Here is a 26,591-nt window from a genome sequence, read left to right as displayed (position 1 = left end):
CCGTAGCCTAGGGATTGCCTCTATAGCTACTGCCTGTATAGCCTCTGTAATTAGTATAGCTATTCCATCTAGATCCCTTACTGAAATTAGGGTATCTAGTTGCTAATTTAGGGATGCCTGCTTTTCCTGTAATAAACAGTTATACTTATTCCAGTTGGCCTTCTTGTAATTGAATAAGGGGGGCCTAGACTGGAATAGTAGGCTTGCTGTAGGTAGGATAGGCGCCCTAGCTTTAAAGGCGATTACCTGGTAATCGGACCCGGATGCCTTTAAGTACCTCCAGTTAGACCAGTTTAGTAGGTTAAAAGGGGTACTAAAGGCTAGGTCAATAATAGACCTAGACTTTAAGCCGGGCCTAAAATAGGTGCCCCCTTTAACCTCTTCTGGGTCCTGGATTAGGCTAGCCTTCTGGCTTGTTAGCCAGTTTACTAGCCTTTGTGCCTTAGTAGCCCTAATAGGGTCTACCGCTGGATTCTATAATGGGTGATGTAAGTTGAAATCCCCTATAATAAGTGTAGGCTTATTGCATCTATAGGGTAGAAGGAGCCTCTCGACTGTATAGGGGTTCTGGCTTGGTTGCCCGCTAGGCCTAGCGCTAGGCCTAGGCCCGTTAGGCCCGTTAGGCCCGTTAGGCCCGCTAGGCCCGTTAGGCCCGCTAGGCCCAATAGGCCCGTTAGGCCCGCTAGGCCCGTTAGGCCCGCTAGGGTCCTCGTAGGCCTGTTCCTTTTCGTTGTAAAGGTTAATTAGGATAAATGGTTTTGTACCTAATATCTCTATAGCTTGGATATCCGGATCGGAAAATAGGTCGTATCGGGGATTATAAGCTAGCCTACTAGCCTTCCTAATATACGTTAAGACCCTAGGTCTAACTGTAATACTTAAAGGGCTAGTTGACTGTTGTAGTGTAATAATATAGTAAGACGGGTGTTGGAGCCCTATAAATGCTCCTTGAATTTTAGGGCAGTAGGGCTCTTGTAGAAGGATAATATCGGTACGTTGCTCGTAGGCCTGTTGGAGTACCGATTGGTGTGCTAAATTATGCCTCCGTGCGTTATGCTGGATAAGCCTAAGATAGCACTTTTCTGGGCTATTTCGACTTATAGTCTAATAGCCTGATAGATTTCGCACTCGGTACTATTAGCCTTGTGCTTACCGTTACAGTTAGTACATACTAGTTCGAGGTGGTTGCAGGGCTCTGTAGCGTTGCAGCTAGTACACCGGTGGGTCTTTGTATAGTGCCCTTTGGCGCATAGTGCGCAGCGGATTTTCTTATTGCAAAGGCTTGGGTCGTACCCGTAGCCCTGATACCTAAAGCATTGGGTCTTTAGCGTATAGGCCTTATAGGCTACAACCTTGGCCCGAATTCCAGCTATAAATAGCCCATTTTTAAGGCTATAGCTAGCCTCCTGTTCTGTAGGGACAGCAAAAACAATAGACCCAGCGGCCTTACTTAGGCTAGGCCTTTTAAGCCAGCGGGGCTGGCCCCTAACCGTAACCGGGTTAAAGGTTTCGATTTCCGACTTAGTAATTTTAAGGATATCGGTCTCCGTAAGAATAGGTACCCCGTATGCTACTAGCTTTATCCAGCTAATAGGGGTCTCTATTGCCTTAGCCGGATAAGTATTAAATAGCCCTATCCAGGCCTATTGTATTTCTAGCAGTTGGGCTGCTGTATAGGGCTCTTTTGTTGTAATAACTAGGTTGCCCCTAGCCGATAGCTTGATACTAGCTACGGCTATAGCCCCTAAGGTCTTATTTAGTGCATTCCGTAGCGTTAGTGCGGGTACTTGGGGTCTATTTTCCGTAGGTCCCTTAGGCTCCTTCCGGAGTTTTAGGATAAGTTATAAGCCTTCCTTTGTAGGGCGTTTGGGCCCGTTGGTTCTGCTAGGCCTGTTAGGCCCACTAGGCCCGTTGGGCCCTCTAGGCCCGTTAGGCCCGTTAGGCCCAGGCCCGCCAGGCCCGTTAGGCCCGCTAGGCCCGCTAGGCCCGTTAGGCCCGCTAGGCCCGTTAGGCCCACTAGGCCCGCTAGGCCCGCTAGGCCCGCTAGGCCCGTTAGGGCCCTTGGGTCCTCGGCCCCTTGGTGGGACAACCGCCCAGGCGCTGTCCTGGAGACCTCTAGGTATAGGTGTTTGGGCTGCCTCGCTATAGCTCTTCGGGCCCCTTGGAAACGCATTTTGTAGTGTATTTATAAGGGGTTCGAAGAGGCTATATAGCATCTTCGATACTGCACTTTGTATAAGTATAGTAGCCTGTTGGATCTGTAGGGCTAGGTCTTGGCCCTCGTTTTGGTCGGTAATTATAGACCTAGATATCCCCTTTTTAGCTAATTTAGGTAGCCTTTCAGGAGACTCTAGGTCTGCGTGGGTTCGTTTTCGTTGTTGTAGTATAAGGGGGGTTTCGGGGGTTTCTGGTTGGATAGGGGCTTCCGTATCCTCTAGGTCTTCCATATCGGTATCTGTAGGTTGACCTAGGGATATAAGTTCGATTTCGTCTTCGTTTGTTGTATTTTCTTCGTTTTCTGGAGTTATATTAATATTTGTAGTATTTTCCTGACTTTCCTGATTTTCCTGATTTTTTTCCTGAACTTCCCTGTATAGGGTAGGCTGAGCCTGATTTTCCTGATTTTTTTCCTGATTTTTCTGGTATAGGGTAGGCTGGGCTAGGACCGGGCCTGTAGCCGGGCCTATAGTCGGGTGGGTTGGGTAGGTTAGGTGGGTCTCGATAGGTGCAATCGGGTGGGTCTCGTTGGGTGCAATAGGGTAGGTCTCGATAGGTGCAATTGGGTGGGTCTCGTTGGGTGCAATTGGGTAGGTCCCGTCGGGCGGGGTCGGGTGGGTCTTATTGGGTAGGATTGGGTGGGTCTCGTTGGGTGGGGTCGGTACGCGCGGGGTTGCGTTTCTAGCGGCCCTCTTCCTCCCAGTTGAAGGCATCTTTAACCCCCAACTGCACGCGCGCAATGGGCTGCGCGCGGCTGTAACTCGAGGATCGTAATGTCCCAATTGAGGGGAATTGAACGAACTGCAATTTGGCTATTTTATTGTGGTTTCAATCGATCGGGTGGGCGCGTGGTGTTGATGTTCCCTCGGCCTGGCAAGCCCCCTGGGCCCTAGGGCCTAGGGCCTCTATAAGTATTTCGCAAAGCCCTAAGGAGACCGCTAAATTAGAACACGAAACCCTTCTAAGAGACCTAGAATTTAATAACTGTATTATTTATTATACAGACGGGTCACAAGGGACTATTAGGGGTCAAACAACGAACTCGTGCGCCTATTACGAAACGGACCCTACAGGCCGGGCCCTAGGGGCAAAGGCCTATAACCTAGGCCCTAGGATCGAAGTAGTTGATGCCGAGCTAATCGGGATAACAAGGGCCCTAAAAGCCTTATCCCAACGAAACCCCCTACCGCAAGAAGCCTATCTTTTTATAGATAGTCAAGCAGCTATCCAGAAGGTAACCGTAGGCTATAGCGACCTAGCCTATAAGGCAAGGCAGCTAGTAAATAGCCTAGCGGACCGGAAGGTAGCTATAACCCTAACGTGGTGCCCTGGCCACGTTGGAATTATAGGGAATGAAATTGCAGACCAGGTTGCACAAGGTGGCCTAACTAGGCCTAGTATAGGGACCCCCTATACCTCCACCTCCCTAAGCTATCTACGGAGGAGGGTTAAAGAAGTAGCCCTAGGGGGGTGGAAGGAGCTATGGGCTAGGGAGGAGGCCCGAGGCCCTAAGGCTAGGGGCCTAGGGGCCCACTATCGAAGGACTGGGAAGCCTAGGTTTGCGTACAAGCCTAGCCTACCCGATCTGCCTAGGCCTATCCAATCGGCCTATATACAATTAAAAACAGGGATCGGATACCTTAAGCCCTACCAAAAAAAGATTGGAAAGATCGACTCGGACGCCTGTAAGTGCGGGCAAAAACAGACCGTAACCCACCTATTACTACAATGCGTACGTTATAGGAAGGAACGGAAAGACCTAAAGGAAGCCCTACAGGGTAAGCCGCTTACCCTACCGATTTTATTTAGTACTAGGCAAGGAAGGGAGGCTCTATTTGAGTTCCTAACTACTACTAATATCGGTACGGCAAAGTGGTACCTAGAGGAATAGACGGTAGTATTTTATTTACTAGGTAGTATATTATTATCCTATTAATCTATTGTTTAATAGTCTATAGCCTACTGCTTACTGTAATAAAGGGAGATTTCTTAAATATTATAGAGTTACTAGTACTACTAGTATCTAGTAGTTGGAAATAGTTATTAAGAAATCTATAGAATACTAACCTAAGTACTAGGTATTAGAGTACTTATACTCTAATACCTACTTAGTTATAGAGTATAGAGTTACATACAGTAGTGCGTAACCCTATCCTAAGACATAGCTCTATTAGGCAAAGCCTAATATTATAATATAGTATTTATAATAAGTAGTACTTATTATCTTAGTAGCTATATACTATAGTTAAGTAGATTTCCTAGAATTATAGTAAGTAGTACTCTTGCAATTAATACATAAGAGGATAGGATAATAAAAGTATATTATACAGACTAGTTAATTAATTATACTATTAGTAATAGTAATAAGGGGTACTAGTTAGTAACTAGGTAAGAGTATATAATTAGTAGTACCAAATTATATAAACAAATACAATTATTTCTTCTAGCTATAGTATAGGAAAAGAGCAGCTATTAATATCTATAGAATAATTCCTAATAACGGCTTAATATTATGGTATCGGACTTAGCCCGATATATAAGAACGGAAGGAACCAAGGGACCTACTAGGAAGTACGCATACAACTAGAAGCCCTAGTTGCTAAGTAGTTTTCCCTCCTTTAAGTCTTTTGATAAACATTATTGAGAGTCCTAGAGCAGTCCCCTAGCGACCCCGTAATACTTAATTAGAGATTCTATTATAGATTAAAGGCTCTATTATATTATAGCTTAATAGCTAAAACTATAATATAGTTGGAACTACTTCCGTTATAAGGTTAGATAGCTTATCTTAGTTATTAAGTTAGTTAATTCCATTATATAATAATTAGGTAGTCCGGCCTATAATAGTATTATAGGCTAGTAAGTACTAGTAGTAATTAGAAGAGTAGTAGTTATCGTTTTAATTAATTAGCTTTAGTAATCAATTAGCTAATATATATATAGGTTATACTATAATAGTAACTTAGTAGTAGTACTACCGTATATCGCTCTAAGTCGTAGTTCGGAAAAGTAATATATTATATACTATTAGTTAACTTAGTATACTTATTAATACTTATAGTATAGTATAGCATCCGTACTATTATGGAGTTACTAGTACTACTAGTATCTAGTGGTCGGAAATAGTTATTAAGAAATCTACGGAACACTAACTCGAGGTACTAGGTATTGGAGTACTTATACTCCAATGCCTGCTTAGTTATAGGATACGAGTTACGTACGGTAGTACGTAACTCTATCCTAGGACATAGTGTTATGGTATCGGGCTTAGCCCGATATAGGAGAACGAAGGGAACCAAGGGACCTACTAGGAGGAACGCATATAACTAGAAGCCCTAGTTGTTAAGTAGTTTTCCCTCCTTTAAGTCTTTTAATAAATATTATTAAGAGTCCTAGAGCAGTTGCCTAGCAACTCTGTAATATTTAAAACACTTTACTTATACCGGTTAGGAGGAAGGAAAAGCCTAACTATCGTAAGTTAAAATAGATAAGGGGAAGCCCAAAGAAATTAACCTCTAGTAAGTTATAGAGGACTTTATAGCAAAAGTCTATACGGAGTTTAGCCGAATGTACGCCTAAATAGAAACGTACTCTATATAAATCTTAGCTCTATAGAAGAATAGGTAGCAATAGGTACAGTAGGACCTAGGGCATTCGTTGGCCCAGCCAATGGATACCTTAACAATCGACCCCTAGCAGGAGCGGACCGGGGACGAGTCGGGCATACTACGGGCCCGTATTAAACGTAAACCGATTCCGGTCGGGGACCCGTATAACGGTAATAAGGGTACCTTTATAGCCTAGAAGTTCTATATAGACCGTAAGCTCCGAGTAGATAAGGACTTTATCGGGTCCGCCTAGGACTAATAGATCTTCGTTTAGTAAAACCTCTCGGCTAAAGTCCAGCAATAAGTTATAACGTACTTTAAAGAAGGCTTCCGTATTAGTTACAACCCGTTCTAATTCTTAACGTACCTCGAATCGGCTTACAGTAACCCTTACCGCTAGTAACTAATGGTTATTGAACTAAAGGACATTAGGTAAGGGATGTTAGAGTTATTCCTAGCGTTCCTTATACGCTTTGAAGAGAAGCTTATACTAGCAGGAGGGATATATTAGCCTAGCGAGGTAAAACTTATAAAGCTCCGTATTAGGCTAACTAAAAGAATAAGGGACTATATCCTTTAGCGGGGGACTATAATGGACGACTATAATAAGGCGGTTAACGTATATAAACAAATTGCATCCGAAATAGAATTGCAATGCATAAAGGATAAAATTAGGGACTAGGGCGGGCCCGGCTAGGGGACGGCTAGGGCGACCCCCCGACCCAATAAGGACAGTAATACCCTAATATTAGGGGTTAATACGGTAGGCTCTAGGGCTACGGCCGGGCCTAAGGCGGCTACGACTAGACCGATAACGAAAACGAACTAAGGCTAAGGCGGGCCCTAATAGCGGGCGAAATAGATTATACGGGAAGAGAGAGATAGGCATAGGGCGGCCGGTATATATATCCGCTATAGGGAGGGAGGCTACTATATCTAATAATACCTATAATAAGCCGTAATCCTATATACCCTAGGGATAAGTATTTAGGCTGCTTAAAGGGAAGAATATATTTATAAGGAATTAGAGACTAAGGAAGAGGAGGGAAATAAGGTACCTCTAAGCTAAGTCTTACTTAAAGGTACTAAGGGTTTGTAGGTAAGCGGACTATAAGGAACTAGGGGAATTAGGAGACTAAGTTTAAAAAGATTATACTAAGGATAGATAGACTATCCTTCCTTATTATTATACTTATAAATTCTATAAGGTTCCTTAATATTTAAATCAATAGTAGCTGTAACTACTATAGGGCTATTAGCGAAAGGATAGCCTAATGCCTATAACTTAAGCTTATCCCTCTCCTAACAAAACGGCTACTCCAAACGGCTATTACAATATTTCGGCGGAATATAGGTAATACCCTTACCTACCTTACAATAACTAATATAGTCCGTATAATAATTGATATAGATAGCTAGGAGAGCCTAGTACTACTATACGTTATTCTAGGCCTAAGTCGAGACGCTATACTAGGCCTACTATAGATAGAATACCGATAGGTAACCCTAAACGTAATAGATCGGACTCTTACAATTAAAGCGGTAGGTAACCAAATTGTATAAGCAAATAATATCCGCCCTCCTAACGGATCCCAGGAGGTATACCTTATGCTAGTATAAACCTTTTTACGGAAACAATAGGGAGTACTAATAATAATAAGCTTACGAGAAATAGTAATAAAACTATAAGAAATAGCGCTATAAGTACCCGGAAGTATAAATATAATAACAATAGCCCTACCTACTCTTCCGGCAGCCCTCTAGGACTACGCTAACCTTTTCGATAAGGAATAGGCCTTAGGCCTACTACTATACCGGGGCTCCTAAGACTACTATATCCAACTATAACAAAACGATAAGGGAGAAACGCTATAGCTACCCTAGGGTCTACTATACAATATACTATAAGACTAACTACTTAAAGTCCGTAAGTAAATTATAGACCTACTAAATAAGGGATAGATACAGGTAAGTTCGTTAGTAGTAGTAGTACTAATACTACTTACTAAGAAAGAAAACAAAGGATAGAGGCTATATATAGACTACCGGGCCCTAAATAAGATTATATAATAGGACCGTTACCTACTTCCGCTAGTTAAAGAAACGCTCCGCTTACTCTTAGGGGTACGCTAGTTTACTAAACTAAACGTATAAGTAGTATTCTATAAGTTACGTATAGCGCTAGGAGATAAACTACTTACGGTATTCCGTATATAATTTGGTCTATTTAAATAGTTAGTCTATCCCTTCGGCCTAACTAAAGTACTAGCTTTATTCTAGAGATATATTAATAGGGTATTGCAAGATAAATTAGGGGAGTAGGTTATAGCCTATCTAGACAATATCCTAATCTATACCTCTAGATTAAAGGCCGACTATATTACTAAGGTTAGGGAAATCCTTAAGCGGCTCCAGGCAGCTAGTCTTTACCTAAATCTCAATAAGTATGCATTTGCAATAATAGAAGTTAAATACCTTAGGTTTATTATCCAAGCAGGCATTAAGGTTAGGCCTAACCTAGCGAAAATTGCTATAATTTAAGAATAGTAACTACCTACTAAGGTAAGGGGGATTAGGAGCTTCCTAGGCTTTATAAACTTCTACTGTAAATTTATTCCTAATTTTATAAGCCTTATAGAACTACTTATAGCCCTTATAGGGAGGGGTATACTATTTTACTAGGGACCTAAAGAAAATATAGCCTTCTAATCCCTTAAGTATACCTTTTTATTATACCTAATCCTAATATAATAGGACCTAGATAGGAAGACTCTTATTAAGACTAATTACTTAGGTAAGGTACTAAGCGGATACCTCTTGCAAATTAATAGTAAGGGGGTCCTACAACTAGTAGCCTACTACTTAGCCAAACTTATACTAGCAGAAAGGAATTATACAATCTACAATAAGGAACTCCTAGCAGTTATTAGCTATCTTAAGGTATAGTCGGTAGACCTATAAGGCGTTATAGAACTATTTACTATTCTAACGGACTATAAGAACCTTAAATACTTTACTAAACTGCAGGAAATATCGGAACGATAGGTACAATAGGCGGAAGTCCTTATAAACTTTAATTACTTACTATAGTACAGACTAAGCTTATAAGCATAACGGCCAAATGCGCTCTTGCATTAGGAATAAGATAAGAAGGACGCACTACGCCTAGGATAAATACTTTAGCCGGTATTAATCTCTATACTATAGAAGGCGCCTAAAGGCCAACCTACGTAAGAAGGTCCTAACGCCCAGGATACCTAGAATATAGTAATTATAAATACGGGCATAGATCGGGTAAGTATAGGGACAAACCGGGCCCAGGCCGGCTGCAAAGTACTAAGTACCTAAGATACAATAGCTATAAATACGGGGGCAAATCGGGCCCGTCTAGAGACGGAAGGGGGATAGGAAGCTATTAATATATCCTAACTGCTCTTAGTAGTATAGGGACTACTCCTAGCAGTACAGGGACCAATAGGGAGGGAGATACTATTTCTATAGGATACGCTAGCCGGCCGACTACTCTTCTTAGAACTCTACCTATAAAAATTATAGGACTAAGCGTTACAAAATAATATAATATATAAAGCTTAACGATAAGCAGTAGTAATAAGCGTACGGAAATTCCCGGTAGAAGTAAAGATAAAAGAACAAACGGCTAATTGTACTATTAATACCTATAGCGCAATATACTATAGGGGACGCCTATAGGTACCTACCTAGGAACTATTAATAATGCAAATAATACAATAGGTATATAAATTACCTATATTAGGCTACCCTAGTCGTAACGGAACATTCTATATACTTTAGCGGGACTTCTACTAGGATAGTATATTACAGGACGTAGTATGGTATATTTAGAATTACTACTACTACTAAAGCCATAAGAGCTATCTATAGAGATAGGGACTCCTATAGCTAATCCCCCCGCCAAACCGTTACTAAAAGTAAATATTAATCGACTTTATAACTAACCTACTAGTATAGAACGATAAGGACCCCTAATTCTTAATAGTTATTATAAACCGCCTCTCTAAATTTATTTAACTTAAGGCAATAACTATAATAAGCGCAAAGGCTTATACGGAACGGTTTAAGACCTATTAGTAGTAATTTAGGGGTTTTCCCGCCCAAATTATAATAAATCGGGGATTAGACTAGCTTAATAAGTTCTAGATATCCCTATACTCCCTTATTAATATAGAGTAACTCCTATTAACTTTATACTACCCCTAGACGGATAGGGGTACTAAAAGGGTAAATTAGGAAATTTAAGCTACCCTAAGGATCCTAATCTCGTTTAAGCAGTTCGACTAGCCGGCCTACCTAGCCGCCTACTAGCTAGCCCTAAATAATAGGGAGTCTTTAGTTATAAGAGTTAGCCCAAACAAGCTATTATTAGGCTATAAAATCGGTACAATACCAAGGGTAAAGGACAACTAAGTAAGCATAATAATACCAAAAGGGAGGGCTATTACTTTCCTATAACACCTAAGGGAAGGAATAGAAATTATACAAGCAGCTATTACCTTTATACAATAACGCTTATATAAGTCGGTAGTAGCTTTAGGTCGCTTAGTAGAAAAGTTCTAAGTAGGCAATAAGGTCTAGCTTAGCCTTAGATATATTAAAACCAATAGGTTATATAGAAAGCTAAACTAAGTTACTTTTAAGTTTATAGTACTAGTAGTACTAATACTACTTATAGTAATACTAAATATTCCTTAGGGCTTATACCCTACCTTTTATATAGACCTTATCGAAAGGGCAGTAAACGACCCCTTACCTAGTTAGGTAGTATAGGATTTAGAGCCAGACCTACTACTAGTCTAAGATAAGGACGGTACCTTATAAGAGGAATACTAAGTTAAATATATCCTTACTATAAGGGGGGCCTAAGGCTAAGGGGAATAATGCAATACCCTTATAAAATAGCTAGGTTATAAATAACTAACCTAGGAACTAATAGAGGCTTTAGTACAAACGGAAGCCCTAAAGGAATTTATATAGTAATAGGGAGATCCCTATACAAACGGTAGAGCGTAAGTAAGCTGCAAAACGAAACGTAAAATTTTAACTATACTAAAGGAAAAAATTAACCCTAAAGTGCCCCCAATAAGGGCCCGACCTAATACTACTACTATAGATATATACTAGCCGTACTACTTAAACTTATTAGTCTCTATATCCTTCTTGCTCTTATCCTCCTCGGTATCCTCCTTAGGGAGGGTCTCGAAACTATTCGTTATAGTACTCGGGCGGGGGTAGGACGTAACCAAGGGGGGCAGGGGCGGAGGTATAAAACGAAGGCGCCAGGCAACTTAGGCAATATAAGGGGTAAAGGCAATAGGGCAGCGCAACGGAGTTACATTAGCTACGCAGGACAAGCGCAACCTACTGCAATTACGGGCAATACAGGGAGTAAAGGGGGTAGGATAGCGCACTAAGGGTAAACTACTAGCGTAAGACTTACGCAACTTACAGATATTACAGTATATCTCGGCCAAAGTAGCTACTAACTTAGTACTAACGCCCTCCTACGCCTACTAACGGCGGGCAAGGCTGCGCACGTTACTCTGGATGCCCGTTAGGGCCCGAGCTACGCCCTAGGCAAATACGCCGAGCTATATACTCGGTATAGCGCCGGAACGGCTACCCGCTTAAGTCGGGGTTAAGGCATTAGCGGCAAGGATAAGGGTACGGTTCGGGTTATCGTTATTGTCGGTAGTAGTAGGGGGAGAGATAACACCCGGCATAAGGGCAAGGGTATAGGCAGGGCATATAAGAGCAGGCTCTATCTCGGCTAGAGCTAGGGTGCAAGCCTAAACCCAGCCCAGGGCCAGAAACTTAGGCGATAGGACAGCGCAAGCGCCCGGTACGGCCCTAACCTTAGGGCGGGCCTCGACTAGGATATAGACGTTGCACTAGGCGTAAGTACAAAGGTCGCATAGGGCGCAATGCAGTTAAGGGCGCGCAGTAAATAAATACAGTACCTAAACGCATTTAGCGTACGTATGCGCGTACGTATAGCAGCTAGCACTACGGCCCAGTATGCAGTCGTTACGGCCGCTAGTAACGAGGCGATTAACGCAAGGGAGGTATATTTTATGCACCTCCTCCGGAGGTACAAACTCCTTATTAGAGGAGTTACCCTCTACTAGGTATTCGCCTAAAGCGTAATGGCGGTCCGACTTATCGGTATAGTAGCCATAACGAGGGCCCAAACTGCATCCGGAAGGGGGGGGAGGAGTACCTATAGCAGTAAATATAATAGCAATAGCAGTAGTAACAAAAAGGTAAATAAGTCCTCTACAAGGGAGGAGCAATAGCAGCAAAAGTAGAATTAATAGTTCCTATCGTTACTAGCTTATCAGCCAACGGCCCAAAGGATATACGGAACGGCCCCGACGAGGAAGTAGCAACCTACCTTACGGGGGAGGAATAATAGCAATAGGGGAGTAAGTACAACAGAAGGCAGTAAAGGAGTTAATAACAATCGTACGGTAAAAAGCTAAAAAACAAGTAGGTATAATAGTTAAAGGAAAGAGGAACAAAAAGTACAACAGAACGGGAACGGAAAAGGTAATATAGAGGGAGTAGTAAGGGGGAAAAGCAAGGTAACGCTAGGCGCCTTAGGCACCCGGCGAGTACCCGGTAAACACCCGAGGAGGGGACGGAACAGAATAGAATTAATTACCCCGGGTAACTAGTAAACCCTAAATAAGGGACAATACGGGGAGGAGACTACGTACGCTAAGTACCCGATAAATACCCGAAAAAAAAAAAATTAAGGGAGCTACGGATTAGGAAAACCAGCCTTAGGAAGGGCGGTTTAGCTACAGCTACAGCTAGACTTTACTTCAAACGGATAGAGCGAGACGGTATATTATAGTATTGGGCTTAGCCTAATATAGGAGAACAAAGGGAACCAAGGGACCTACTAAGAGGAACGCACACAACTAAAAGCCCTAGTTATTAGGTAGTTTTCCCTCCTTTAAGTCTTTTAATAAACATCATTAAGAGTCCTAGAGCAGTCGCCTAGCGACTCCGTAACACATAGCTCTATTAGGCAAAGCCTAATATTATAACAAAGTATATAGTAAAAAATAAATATTATATAGCTATAAATACAAAAAGTAGACAAGGATATAAAAATAATAAGTTACCTCTAATAGATATATAAAGTATAATTATTTATGTTTTTCGAGAGCTATATAACTTAAGCTCCTTATTCTACTCTATAGCTGCTTTGCTTATTTCTGTTATTTTTTATTAAGTAGTACCTAAGCTAATCTACTAATAAATTGCTCTTACTAATACTTAGCTTATATTAATTATTTAGTAAATAGAAAAGTAATAGCTAGGGAGCTCCTTCAGCTTTTAATTTACTGTACTACTACTATTTAGTCCTGTACTTAAATATATAGTACTTACTCTATATACTATATCCTTATTAATGTTATAGTATTGGGCTTAGCCCGATATAGGAGAACGGAGGGAACCAAGGGACCCACTAGGAGGAACGCATACAACTAGAAGCCCTAGTTGTTAAGTAGTTTTCCCTCCTTCAAGTCTTTTAATAAACATTATTGAGAGCCCTAGAGCAGTTACCTAGTGACTCCTTAATTAACAATTAAATAATAATACCCCCTTTAATATTTCTTAAAAATATATAAAGTATAATAAACAGTCCTAACTAGTCTAATAGTAACTTTACTTACTAAATCAAATAAGTATTATAATAAAATATTATTTATTTCAATACACTTAGTAGATTATAAAACTACTATTTTTATATATTTAGCATAATATAATTATTATAGAACATATATTAAATCATTTGCTATTATTGCGAATGTTTTCTTCTTATTATTACATACTGCAAAAAGTAGCAATAAGCTCAATAATCTTAATGTACTTACTTAGCCGTACTTAATTATGTATCTAGCCTTATTCTAACTGTGATTGTCTTCCATTTAACGTTAGCCAGAGATTCTGGCTCCTGTAATCCAGAGCTCTCGTAACGCTTGGGCCAGTGCCCTTGAGGAGATTAATAAGCCGACTGTAAAGCTCACCCAACCCCCCATTGATACCAGCCACCCAGTTGACCCCGACCTGGTCAAGGATCTTGCCTTCAATCCGCCCTCCAATAAGAACAAGTTTTGCTAGTCCACTCTGGCACGCCGGGTCATAATAACCTGGGGTTGTTGTCCGTGTTGGTGGCGGAAACTTTCCAGGGACTGGAGCAAGAACGCTTAATGCTGCAGCCAAGTGAGCGGGTGACACAACAGGCATTACGAGTGCGGCTACCGGTCCGGTCATCAGTGGCTCAATCTGTGTGTAGGCAGAGCTTGGTAGAGTATCGACGGTACGAATAGCGTCGTAAGCAGCCCTCGACAAGTCGTGTATCATCAAACCTTGGGGGGGGTGGACCGTAGACCCAAGACCCCGCATTACCTTGGGGCAATGAAACTCGACTATCCTCAACGCAACATCCAGCATATTTGTTCTTAAAACCTGCAGCTGTACCCTCTGACAGAGCTCCAAAGGCTCTGTATTGGAGCATGAAGTTGACAGAGGCACAACGGCGATGGCTTTCCTCAGTTCTCGCCTTACTGCCGCCCACTCTACGGCCGTAAGGTTACTGTGCTGAAAAAAGACCATTAGAGGAGTGGTCCGGAGGAGCGAGGTGTAGGTCCGAATTAGTTGACTCTTCCTTTCTTCCACGGGCCGTGCGCCGATGGGATTATTTAGCTGTGCGTAAGCAATTGGTTGCGTGGCTGCCACAGTCGAGGAAGGTAGGACGGAGGTATAAATCAAGGAGGTTGCTGAGAAGCTCCGGCTGTTGGTAATGGACCAGGAGCATGCGCGAGCCACATGATCCCGGCTCATCTGCCGCAAAGGGGGCTTTCCAGCATGAACCACCTGCCATAACATACTGTGCCAATGCTTATTAGAGAATAAGGCGACGCTGGAACAGGTGGGAGCTCCAGAATAATTTATTTACCTGGTGTGTGCTGTCGATTGTCAACGGTGCAGACAAGCGGTAAGTAAATGCGTTGGTGACTACAGTACATTCAATCCAAGAATTGATTTCGGATTAACCCGACCCGGGAATTTCACTATGACTAAGCTGATGGTTCATAAGTATTCTTTGGGGTACTTGTAAGAACTTGCGCAATTGCTCTATACTGTACAGTACATGTACAGATAACGAAGTACTCCGTACCTGTATTTCAGTCGCCTGCTAGGTACCGATTCGTCCTCGAGCATTGCCTAAAGCTGAGTTGTGGGTACTGACTATCCACTACTCATCCAACTACTACTTACACCTACTCTACATGTATTTGCAGTTGTCAACGAAGCAAACTGGTCACTGTACAATTCGTTCCATCGTCCAACAGCCTCACCTCCCATCGTCTATCATTGCATTTCAAACCAAAACTTCCTAGCACTTGTTTGCTAGCCTCAGACCGTGTCCCTTATTCTTGTCGTAACCGCCTTTCATTCAACCTCCTGCCATGTCAACGCTCGAGGAGCTTCACGATCTTGATCGTCAAGACAAAGATGCGAAGAACCAAGATGGCGGTAGCGATTTGGACCAGAAGATTGGCCGAGATGTGGATGAGGTGATGAAGGAGAAGGATAGCGATGTTCTTGATGATGAGATTCTCGGCCTCAGCACCCAAGACATCCACACACGGAAGCGACTGTTGGAAAACGATTCCCGAATCATGAAAAGTGAACTGTCCCGGTTGTCACACGAGAAGGCAGCCATGGGCGAAAAGATTAAAGACAATGTTGACAAGATTGTCAACAACAGGCATGTTGCCCCATTTGCCTCCTTATGATGATGGGCTGGACAACTGACCCTGATTGCAGACAACTGCCATATCTTGTTGGAAATGTTGTTGAGCTCCTAGACTTGGATCCTACAGCTGAATCCTCTGAGGAGGGTGCCAATATTGATTTGGATGCGACGAGGGTGGGCCGATCCGCTGTGATCAAGACTTCTACGAGACAAACGATATTCCTACCGCTGATTGGCCTCGTGGACTCAGACAAGCTCAAACCCGCCGACCTCATTGGTGTCAACAAGGATTCCTACCTCATCCTCGACACCCTACCCGCTGAATACGACAGCCGTGTCAAAGCCATGGAGGTAGATGAGAAACCAACCGAACAGTACACTGATGTGGGTGGACTTGATAAGCAGATCGAAGAGCTGGTAGAGGCAATTGTATGGCCGATGAAAGAAGCCGATCGTTTCAAGAAGATTGGCATTAAGGCCCCCAAAGGTGCGTGAATTGGGATTCGTCATATTTGGTCCTCGTGATGCGGGTCAATCACGAACTTCGGCTCTATTTCCTTAGACATGATCCCTTGGCAAGTGTAATGCTGACTTGGATATCAGGGGCTCTGATGTATGGCCCGCCTGGTACAGGCAAGACCCTCTTGGCAAGAGCCTGCGCCGCCCAAACGGATGCCACATTCTTGAAACTTGCAGGCCCCCAACTCGTGCAAATGTTTATCGGCGACGGCGCGAAACTTGTTCGCGATTGTTTCGCATTGGCCAAGGAGAAGGCTCCAGCTATTATCTTTATTGACGAGCTGGATGCTGTTGGCACAAAGAGATTCGATAGCGAGAAGAGCGGCGATCGCGAAGTGCAGCGAACAATGCTAGAGCTGCTGAACCAATTGGATGGCTTTGCATCAGACGACCGGATCAAAGTATTGGCTGCGACTAATCGAGTCGACGTTTTGGATCCGGCCCTGCTCCGCTCCGGTCGACTGGATAGAAAGATTGAGTTCCCACTCCCGAATGAGGAAGCTCGAGGTCAGATTCTCAAAATTCACTCACGAAAAATGAAGGTTGATGCAGGAGTGAACTGGGGCGAGCTTGCTCGAAGTACTGATGAATTCGGTGGCGCTATGCTTAAGGCTGTCTGTGTTGAGGCCGGCATGATAGCCCTACGGTCTGGCAAAAATAAGATCGGGCACGAACATTACGTGGACGCAATTGCCGAAGTGCAGGCGAAGAAGAAAGATGTAAGTTGCCTTTCTGCAGATGGGATTATACGGATTGATGAAGCAGCAACTAATTAAATTACAGACTGTTAATTTTTATGCTTAATACATACATACTAGTATTATAGTAACCTATAATAAAGGGTTTATTAATAAGATAAGGCACTTAGTATATTATATAAATTTTATAAATACGTGTATGACTTAGAATATAATATAATTATTGTACATATTATATATTTATTTCGTACTTCTTATTATAGTAGTATTAAGTATTATAGTTTATATTATTTATACTTATTTATTACGGACTAATCCTAGTAGGGCATAAGCAGTAGTTATACTACTTACTAGCCGTTGCGCTATGCGGCGCCCCCTTATTGCAGGGTATATATTAATAAAGCTAATTAATACTTTATTAATTAGCTATACTTATAAGAGCTATTACTGCTCTTCTTAACTATTGTGCTTAGGTAAAGCCTAAGACTATAATATAGCTCCCTCCTTCTGGAGTACTTCTTTATAAGCCGTACCCCCTTAGGCGTCCTACTCTATACCTATAAGTGTTATGGTATTGGGCTTAGCCCGATATAGGAGAACGGAGGGAACCAAGGGACCCACTAGGAGGAACGCACACAACTAGAAGCCCTAGTTGCCAAGTAGTTTTCCTATCCTTTAAGTCTTTTAATAAACATCATTGAGAGTCCTAGAGCAGTCGCCTAGCGACTCCGTAACAATAAGCCCGATATTATAGAGTTACTAGTACTATTAGTATTTAGTAGTCGGAAATAGTTAGTAGTCGGAAATAGTTATTAAGAAATCTATAGAACTCTAACTTAAAGTACTAGGTATTAGAGTACTTATACTCTAATACCTACTTGATTATAGAGTATACGTTATATATAGTAGTATATAACTCTATCCTAGGATGTAGCTTTATTAAGTAAAGCCTAGTATTATAATATATCCTCCTCCTTCTTAGATTTCTTTAGTAGTCCTACTAATAATATATATCTATAGTATACTGTACCTTAGAGTAATATAGTAATACTTATATAGTAACTTACTTTTATTAACCTAATAACTTTCTTTAAAATATATATATATATATAAGAAGTTATTATTTCTTTCATATTTATAGGTAGTTACTAAAAGTATATTTATTAATACTTTTATAGCTAAGGTTTTATTATAGTCCTATTATACTACCCTTTTATATTTGTTATATATTTATAAAATTATTACTTCTTTACTATTTATAGGTAATTATTAGGTATATATATTAATACTTTTATAGCTAAAGTTCTATTATAGCCTTATTGTAAGGCGCGCTACAGGCGTATAGGCCTTATAAGCGAATATGAGGTGCAGTACCCGCACTAAGTGCGGATACTGGCGGATCTTTTGATAGTTTGGCCATTTGGTCGAACGGTTAACTGGTCTATTGTCCATATGGGTACACCTCCCTATATGTATTACAATTGTATCCGTACTTAGTAGGTCTTCTGGGTTGCGTGCGCATGCGAGCGAGGGTTGTAGGTTCGAGCCAGAGCGCTACTATAATACCAAAAAGAACTCCACAGCGACGGGCTTTACGTTAGGCTTACAGGAACAAGGAAGGTATAGGCGCGCTGGCCGGGCCGCGGCTTATTTGCCTGAGAACCTAGGGGTTTGCATTTGTTAGACCCTTAACCTTAGCCAACTGAGGTACCTAGCAATGCAAGGGACCGTATTGTTAGGAGAGGGGATAGTTGTAAGGCGCGCTATAGGCGTATAGGCCTTATAAGCGAATGTAAGGTGCAGTACCCGCACTAAGTGCGGATACTGGCGGATCTTTTGACAGTTTGGCCATTTGGTCGAACGGTTAACTGGTCTATTGTCCATATGGGCATACCTCCCTATATATATTACACTTATTATACTACCCCTTTATATTTCTTATATATTTATTATAGGTAAATTATATTTTTTTTCTTTTTCCTTCTTTATAATTATTACTTTTTTTAATACTATTATTATAATTTCTTACTTTTTTTATATACTTTTACTTTCCTTAATATATATATTATACTAAGGTTCTTACTACTACTTATTACTAACTACTTATATTAGTAAGTTATACTTACTTTCCTATTACTATATTACTGTATTTACTATTATTAATATTCTTCCTCCTCCACCTAGTAATAATAATAGCCCTAGATATAGCTATACTTTAAATAAGTTATTAGCTATTTAGTTAATAAGTAGTTTTATTATTTAAAAAGACTCTTTAATAAAAAATATAATATTAATATTACTAAAGCTTAACTATATATTAAATATTTAGTCTATATTAGTACTACCTACTATAAATATAGTAATAGTAATAAATATACTATTTAGACTTTAGCTTAATATAAGTATAAATAGATCCTATACTTATTAATACTATATTTATCCTTTTACTGTATTATATATAAGCTTATTCTTATTACTACTAAAGGTAATTATATTATTTTAGCTACTTATATTAAAATAGTTAAATTACTTAAATATTATATTTATCTTTTTACTTTTTTTCCTAATTTATTAATATTTAATATAAGCTTTATTATACTATGAGAATAACTTTTATTAATATTATTCTTATTACTCCCCTTACCTTTACTAATAGTATTACCTATAGTACTTTTACTATAGTACTACTATTAACTTCCGGTAACCCTATAAGTACCTTAGTACTAGCCTTATAGGCCTTAATACTATTATATAATAATAGTATATAGTAATAGTAGCTATAGATATTAGTATATAGTTTTACTAATATTATATAAAGCCTATATAACTATTAAGATATATAGAATACTTACCTTAATAGCTTTAAGCTAGTATAGTAATAGTAGTTAGGTATAATAAGCGGATTAGTTCGATAATAGTTAGGTAAGTAAGTAAGCCTTCTTTTAGAAATTAAGTAGTATTTAAGACTAAAGCTTAACCCTTCTTAAGTTTTTAGGTATATATTTCTTTTATAGCTAGAGTATACCTTACTTTTAGGCTATTTTACCTCTCTGTCTACTTAGGCTTTACCTATATACCTAGCCTTATAATTATTCCTCCTCCTATAGGGATTGTTTAAGTACTATTTTAGGGATTCCCTAGCTAGTATTGTTTAATTTAGTTTAGGTAGTATAAGGCGCGCTATAGGCGTATAGGCCTTATAAGCGAATGTGAGGTGCAGTACCCGCACTAAGTGCGGATACTGGCGGATCTTTTGACAGTTTGGCCATTTGGTCGAACGGTTAACTGGTCTATTGTCTATATAGGCATACCTCCCTATATGTATTACAATTGTATCCGCACTAAGTAGGTCTTCTGGGTTATATACGCATATAAGCGAGGGTTGTAGGTTCGAGCTAGAGCGCTACTACAATACCAAAAAAGAATACTATAGCAACGGGCTCTACGTTAGGCTTATAGGAATAAGGAAGGTATAGGCGCGCTGGCCGGGCCGCGGCCTATTTGCCTAAGAACCTAGGGGTTCGCATTCGTTAGACCCATAACCTTAGCCAACTGAGGTACCTAGCAATACGAGGGACCGTATTGTTTAGGAGAAGGGATAGTTATAAGGCGCGCTATAGGCGTATAGGCCTTATAAGCAAATATAAGGTACAGTACCCGCACTAAGTGCGGATACTAGCGGATCTTTTAACAGTTTGGTTATTTAGTCAAACGGTTAACTGGTCTATTGTCCATATAGGTACACCTCCCTATATGTATTATAGGTAGACTTACCTATTATATTACTCCTACTATTAGTTTAGTTATGCCTACTTATCTTTTAGCTCCTTACTATATAATTTTATTATTAACTTCTTTATTACCTTTTAAACTTTACTTCTACTATATACCCTTCCTATTTTACCTCTTTATTCTAAGAGGTATTTCCTCTTTTATTTTTAAGAATATTACTCATATATAATAATTATTATAGAGTCGCTAGGTAACTGCTCTAGGACTCTTAATAATATTTATTAAAAGACTTAAAGGAGGGAAAACTACTTAGTAACTAGGGCTTTTAGTTATATATGTACTTTTTAATAGGTCCCTTAGTTCCCTTTATTTTTGTATATTAGGTAAAGCCTAATACTATAATATACTATTTTACTCTACCTATTTAAAGTAAAGTCTATCTATAGCTATAACCGAACTACCCTTCCTTAGGCTAGCCTCCTTATTGTTAAGGCCCTTCCTAAAAAAATTTTAAATAGTTAGGTATTTACTAGGTATATAATATATATAGCCTCCTTCCTTTTTGTTTTTTCCTTAGGAGCTTACTAGTTACTTAAGGTAACTAACTCTACCTTACTTTAACCCCTCCTTAGGTATTTACTAGGTACTTAAAGCGCCTTACCTTACTTTACTTTTCCCTTTTACTAATCCCTTTATATTAATCTTCTTATTTCTTTTTTATTTTTATATATTATTCCTTTTTCTTTTAATTATTATACCTACTTATCTTTTAGCTCCTTACTATATAATTTTTATTATTAACCTTATTACTACCTTTTATTATATTTCTTTCTTATTATTATTATTCCTTCCCTATAAGGTAGGTTACTATTTCCTTATTAGGGCTATTCTATATATTTCTTAGGTAATTAGCTAATAGATTAGTATTAATAAGAACTATTTATTTTTCTTTTATTATTATTATTCCTTTTTTATAGAGGATTTATTTACCTTTTTATTACTACTACTATTATTATATCTACTGCTATAAGTACTCCTTCCCCCCCCCTTTAGATATAGATTAGGCCTATATTATAGCTATTATACTAATAAGTTAGACTATTATTATACTTTAGGTAAATACTTAGTAAAGGGTAATTCCTTTAATAAGGAGTTTATACCTTTAGAGGAAGTATATAGAATATACCTTTCTTATATTAATTACCTTATTACTAATAGCTATAATAACTATATACTAGGCTATAGTACTAGTTACTATATATATATATATATATATATATATATATACTAAATATATTTAGGTACTATATTTATTTACTATATACCTTTAGCTATATTGCATTTTGTATAACCTTTATACTTACGCTTAGTATAATGTTTATATTTTAGTTAAGGCCTACCCTAAGGTTAGATTTATACTAGGTACTTATACTATTCTTTTACTTAAGTTTCTAGCCCTAGGTTAAGTTTAGGCCTATACCTTAGCTTTAGTTAAGATAAAGCCTACCCTTATATATTCTGCTTATACTTTTGCCCTTATACTAAGTATTATCTTTCCCCCTACTATTACTAATAATAATAATAATTCGAACTATACCCTTATCCTTACTGCTAATGCCTTAACCCTAACTTAAGTAGGTAGTCCTTTTAGTAATATGCTAAGTATATAGCTTAGTATATTTACCTAGGGTATAGCTTAAGCCCTAATAGGTATCTAAAGTAATATATATAACCTTACCTACTATTAATAGGTATAAAAGGGTATTAGTACTAAGTTAGTAACTACCTTAGCTAAAATATACTATAATATCTATAAGTTATATAAGTCTTATATAAATAGTTCCCTTTTATTATACTATTTTACTCTTTTTACTCTCTATATTACCTATCATAGTAATAGGTTATACTTATTTTATATAAATAATATATTTTTATTATATTACCCTATTGCCTAAAAACCCTTTATATTACTTATATTATTTAGTACTTTTATTTTATACTCTTACTCTTACCCCCCTTAGTTATATCCTACCCCTACCTAAGTACTATAATAAATAGTTTTAAGACTCTCCCTAAGAAAGATACTAAAAAGAATAAAAATAAAAAGAATATAAAAACTAATAAGTTTAAGTAATATAACTAATATATATTTATAGTAAAATTAGGTTAAGTCCTTATTAAGGCTACTTTAGGGTTAGTTTTTTTCCTTTAGTATATATAAAATTTTATATTTTATTTTATAGCTTACCTATATTTTACTATTTATATAGGGATTTCCCTATTACTATATATATTCCTTTAGGGCTTCTATTTATATTAGGGCCTCTATTAGTTCTTAGGTTAGTTATTTATAATCTAGCTATTTTATAAGGGTATTATATTATTCCCCTTAGCCTTAGGCCCCCCTTATTATAAGAATATATTTAACTTAGTATTCCTTTTATAAAGTACTATTCTTATTTTAGATTAATAGTAACCTTAGCTTTAAATCTTATACTACTTAACTAAGTAAGGGGTTATTTACTACCCTTTTAATAAGGTTTATATAAAAAGTAAGGTATAAGCCCTAAGGAATATTTAGTATTACTATAAGTAGTATTAGTACTATTAGTACTATAAACTTAAAAGCTATTTAGTTTAGCTTTTTATATAGCTTATTAATTTTAATATATTTAAGGCTAAGCTAAACCTTATTACCTACCTAGAACTTTTCTACTAAGTAACCTAAAGTTACTACTAACTTATATAAGTATTATTATATAAAGGTAATAGCTACTTATATAATTTTTATTCTTTCCTTTAGGTATTATAGAAAAGTAATAGCCCTCCCTTTTAGTATTATTATACTTATTTAGTTATTTTTTACCCTAAGTATTATATTAATTTTATAGCCTAATAATAGCTTATTTAGGCTAACTCCTATAACTAAAGACTTCCTATTATTTAGGGTAAGCTAGTAAGTAGTTAGGTAGGCCGGTTAGTTAAATTACTTAAATAAGATTAGGATTTATAGGGTAGCTTAAATTTCCTAATTTACTCTTTTAGTACCCCTATTGGTTTAGGGGTAGTATAAAGTTAATAGGAGTTATTTTATACTAATAAAGAAGTATAAGGATATTTAGAACTTACTAAGTTAGTTTAATTTTTAATTTATTATAATTTAGGTAAGAAAACCCTTAAATTACTATTAATAGGTCTTAAACTATTTTATATAAGCCTTTATACTTATTATAGTTATTACCTTTAGTTAAATAAATTTAAAAAAGTAGTTTATAATAATTATTAAGAATTAAGGATCCTTATTATTCTATACTAATAGATTAGTTATAAAGTTAATTAATATTTACTTTTAATAATAATTTAGTAAGGGGATTAATTATAGGAGTTCCTATTTCTATAAATAGCTCTTATAGCTTTAGTAGTAATAGTAATTCTAAATATACTATACTATATCCTATAATATACTATTTTAGTAGAAGTTTTACTAAAGTACTTAAAATATTCTATTTTAACTAAGGTAGCCTAATATAGGTAATTTATATACCTATTATATTATTTATATTATTAATATTTCTTAGGCTAATAACTATAGGTATCCCCTATAGTATATTATACTATAGGTACTAATAGTATAATTAGCTATTTATTTTTTTAGTTTTACTTTTACTAAGAATTTCTATATATTTATTATAACTACTTATTATTAAGCTTTATATATTATATTATTTTATAATACTTAATTTTATATTTCCTATAGGTAGGGTTTTAGGAAAAATAGTTAGTTAGTTAGTATATTTTATAGAAATAGTATTTCCTTTTCTATTTATTCATATACTATTAAAAGTAATTAGAATATATTAATAGCTTTTTATTCCTTTTTTATATTTAAATAGGCTTAGTTTACCCTTATATTTATAGCTATTATATTTTAGGTACTTAATACTTTATAGCTAGCTTAAGCTTAGTCTATTCCTATATTTACCTAATATATTCCTATATTTATAATTACTATATCCTAGGCGTTAGGGCCTTCTTATATAAGTTAGCCTTTAGGTATTTCCTATAGTATAGAGATTAATATTAACTAAAGTATTTATCCTAAGCGTAATATTTTTTTTATTCCTAATATAAGAGTATATTTAGCTATTATACTTATAAGCCCAGTCTATACTATAGTAAGTAATTAAAGTTTATAAGAACTTCTACCTACTATATTTATTATTTTAATATTTCTTATAGTTTAGTAAAGTATTTAAGGTTCTTATAGTCTATTAAAATAGTAAATAGTTCTATAATACCTTATAAGTTTATTAACTATACCTTAAGATAGTTAATAATTACTAAAAATTTCTTATTATAGATTATATAATTCCTTTCTATTAATATAAGTTTAGCTAAATAGTAGGCTATTAGTTATAAGACCTCCTTATTAGTAATTTATAAAAGGTATCCGCTTAATATCTTACTTAAGTAATTAGTTTTAATAAAAATCTTCCTAACTAAGTCCTATTATATTAAGACTAAGTATAATAAAAAGGTATACTTAAGGGATTAAAAGGCTATATTTTCTTTAGGTCCTTAGTAAAATAGTATACCCCTTCTTATAAGGGCTATAAGTAGTTCTATAAGGCTTATAAAATTAGAAATAAATTTATAGTAAAAGTTTATAAAACCTAAAAAGCTTTAGATCCCTTTTACCTTAGTAGGTAGTTACTATTTTTAAATTATAGTAATTTTTACTAAGTTAGGCCTAACCTTAATACCTACTTTAATAATAAACCTAAGGTATTTAACTTTTATTATTATAAATATATATTTATTAAGGTCTAGGTATAGGCCAGTTGCCTAAAGCTACTTAAGGATTTCCCTAACCTTAGTAAGGTAGTTAGCCTTCGATCCGGAGGTATAGATTAGGATATTATCTAAATAAGCTATAACTTACTCCTTTAGTTTATTTTATAATATCCTATTAATATATTTTTAGAATAAAGCTAGTACTTTAGTTAAACTAAAGGGATAAACTAATAATTTAAATAGGTTAAATTATATATAGAATACTATAAGTAGTTTATCTTTTAGTACTATATATAACTTATAGAATACTATTTATATATTTAGTTTAGTAAACTAATATATCCCTAAAAGTAAGTAAAGTATTTCTTTAACTAATAGGAGTAAGTAGTAATCCTATTATATAATCTTATTTAGGGCTTAATAGTTTATATATAGCTTTTATTTTTTATTTTCTTTTTTAGTAAGTAGTATTAGTACTATTATTACTAATAAGCTTACTTATATTTATCCCTTATTTAGTAAGTCTATAATTTATTTATAGACTTTAAGTAGTTAGTCTTATAGTATATTATATAGTAGGCCCTAAGGTAGCTAAAGTATTTCTCCCTTATTATTTTATTATAGTTAAATATAGTAATCCTAAGAGCCTTAGTATAATATTAAGCCTAAGGCTTATTCCTTATTAAAGAAATTAGTATAGTCCTAAAGGGCTACTAAAAGAATATAGAAGGCTATTACTATTATATTTATACTTTTAGGTATTTATAGTACTATTTCTTATAGTTTTATTACTATTTCTTATAAGCTTATTACTATTAGTACTTCCTATTACTTTTATAAAAAGGTTTATACTAATATAAGGTATACTTCTTAGGACTTATTAAGAGGGTAAATATTATTTACTTATATAATTTAGTTACTTACTGCCCTAATTATAAGGGTTTAATTTATTATATTTAAGGTAACCTATTAGTATTCTATCTATAGTAAACTTAGTATAGTATTTTAACTTAAGCCTAGGATAATATATAGGAGTACTAAGTACTTTTAGCTATTTATATTAATTATTATATAGACTATATTAGTTATTATAGAATAGGTAAGGGTATTACTTATATTTTACTAAAATATTATAATAACTATTTAAAGTAACTATTTTATTAAAAGAGGAATAAGCTTAAGTTATAGGTATTAGGCTATCCTTTTACT

The 26,591-nt window shown here is 36.8% G+C and overlaps 2 protein-coding genes across 2 annotated transcripts; one reads left to right on the top strand and one right to left on the bottom strand.

Moving 5' to 3' along the window:
* Positions 1–13,778: 13,778 nt before the first annotated feature.
* On the bottom strand, positions 13,779–14,492 carry DCS_07888 (ribosomal protein YmL11 precursor, mitochondrial; the record flags this gene model as incomplete). Its single annotated transcript, XM_040805171.1, has 1 exon — positions 13,779–14,492. The coding sequence occupies one exon, from the start codon at positions 14,490–14,492 to the stop codon at positions 13,779–13,781; it is 714 nt and encodes a 237-aa protein (XP_040655275.1).
* Positions 14,493–15,349: 857 nt separating this feature from the next.
* Positions 15,350–16,962, top strand: DCS_07887 (26S protease regulatory subunit 6A; the record flags this gene model as incomplete). The annotated part of the gene is made up of 4 exons (XM_040805170.1): positions 15,350–15,582; positions 15,711–16,126; positions 16,243–16,877; positions 16,942–16,962. 4 exons carry the CDS (start codon positions 15,350–15,352, stop codon positions 16,960–16,962), a joined length of 1,305 nt encoding a protein of 434 aa, XP_040655274.1.
* Positions 16,963–26,591: the final 9,629 nt, after the last annotated feature.

The sequence above is a fragment of the Drechmeria coniospora genome, chromosome 03 (genome assembly GCF_001625195.1).
Source record: "Drechmeria coniospora strain ARSEF 6962 chromosome 03, whole genome shotgun sequence".
Taxonomy (NCBI): Eukaryota; Fungi; Ascomycota; class Sordariomycetes; order Hypocreales; family Ophiocordycipitaceae; genus Drechmeria; species Drechmeria coniospora.
The sequence above is the reverse complement of the archived record's forward strand: the minus strand, read 5'-3'. Positions and strand labels throughout refer to the sequence as shown.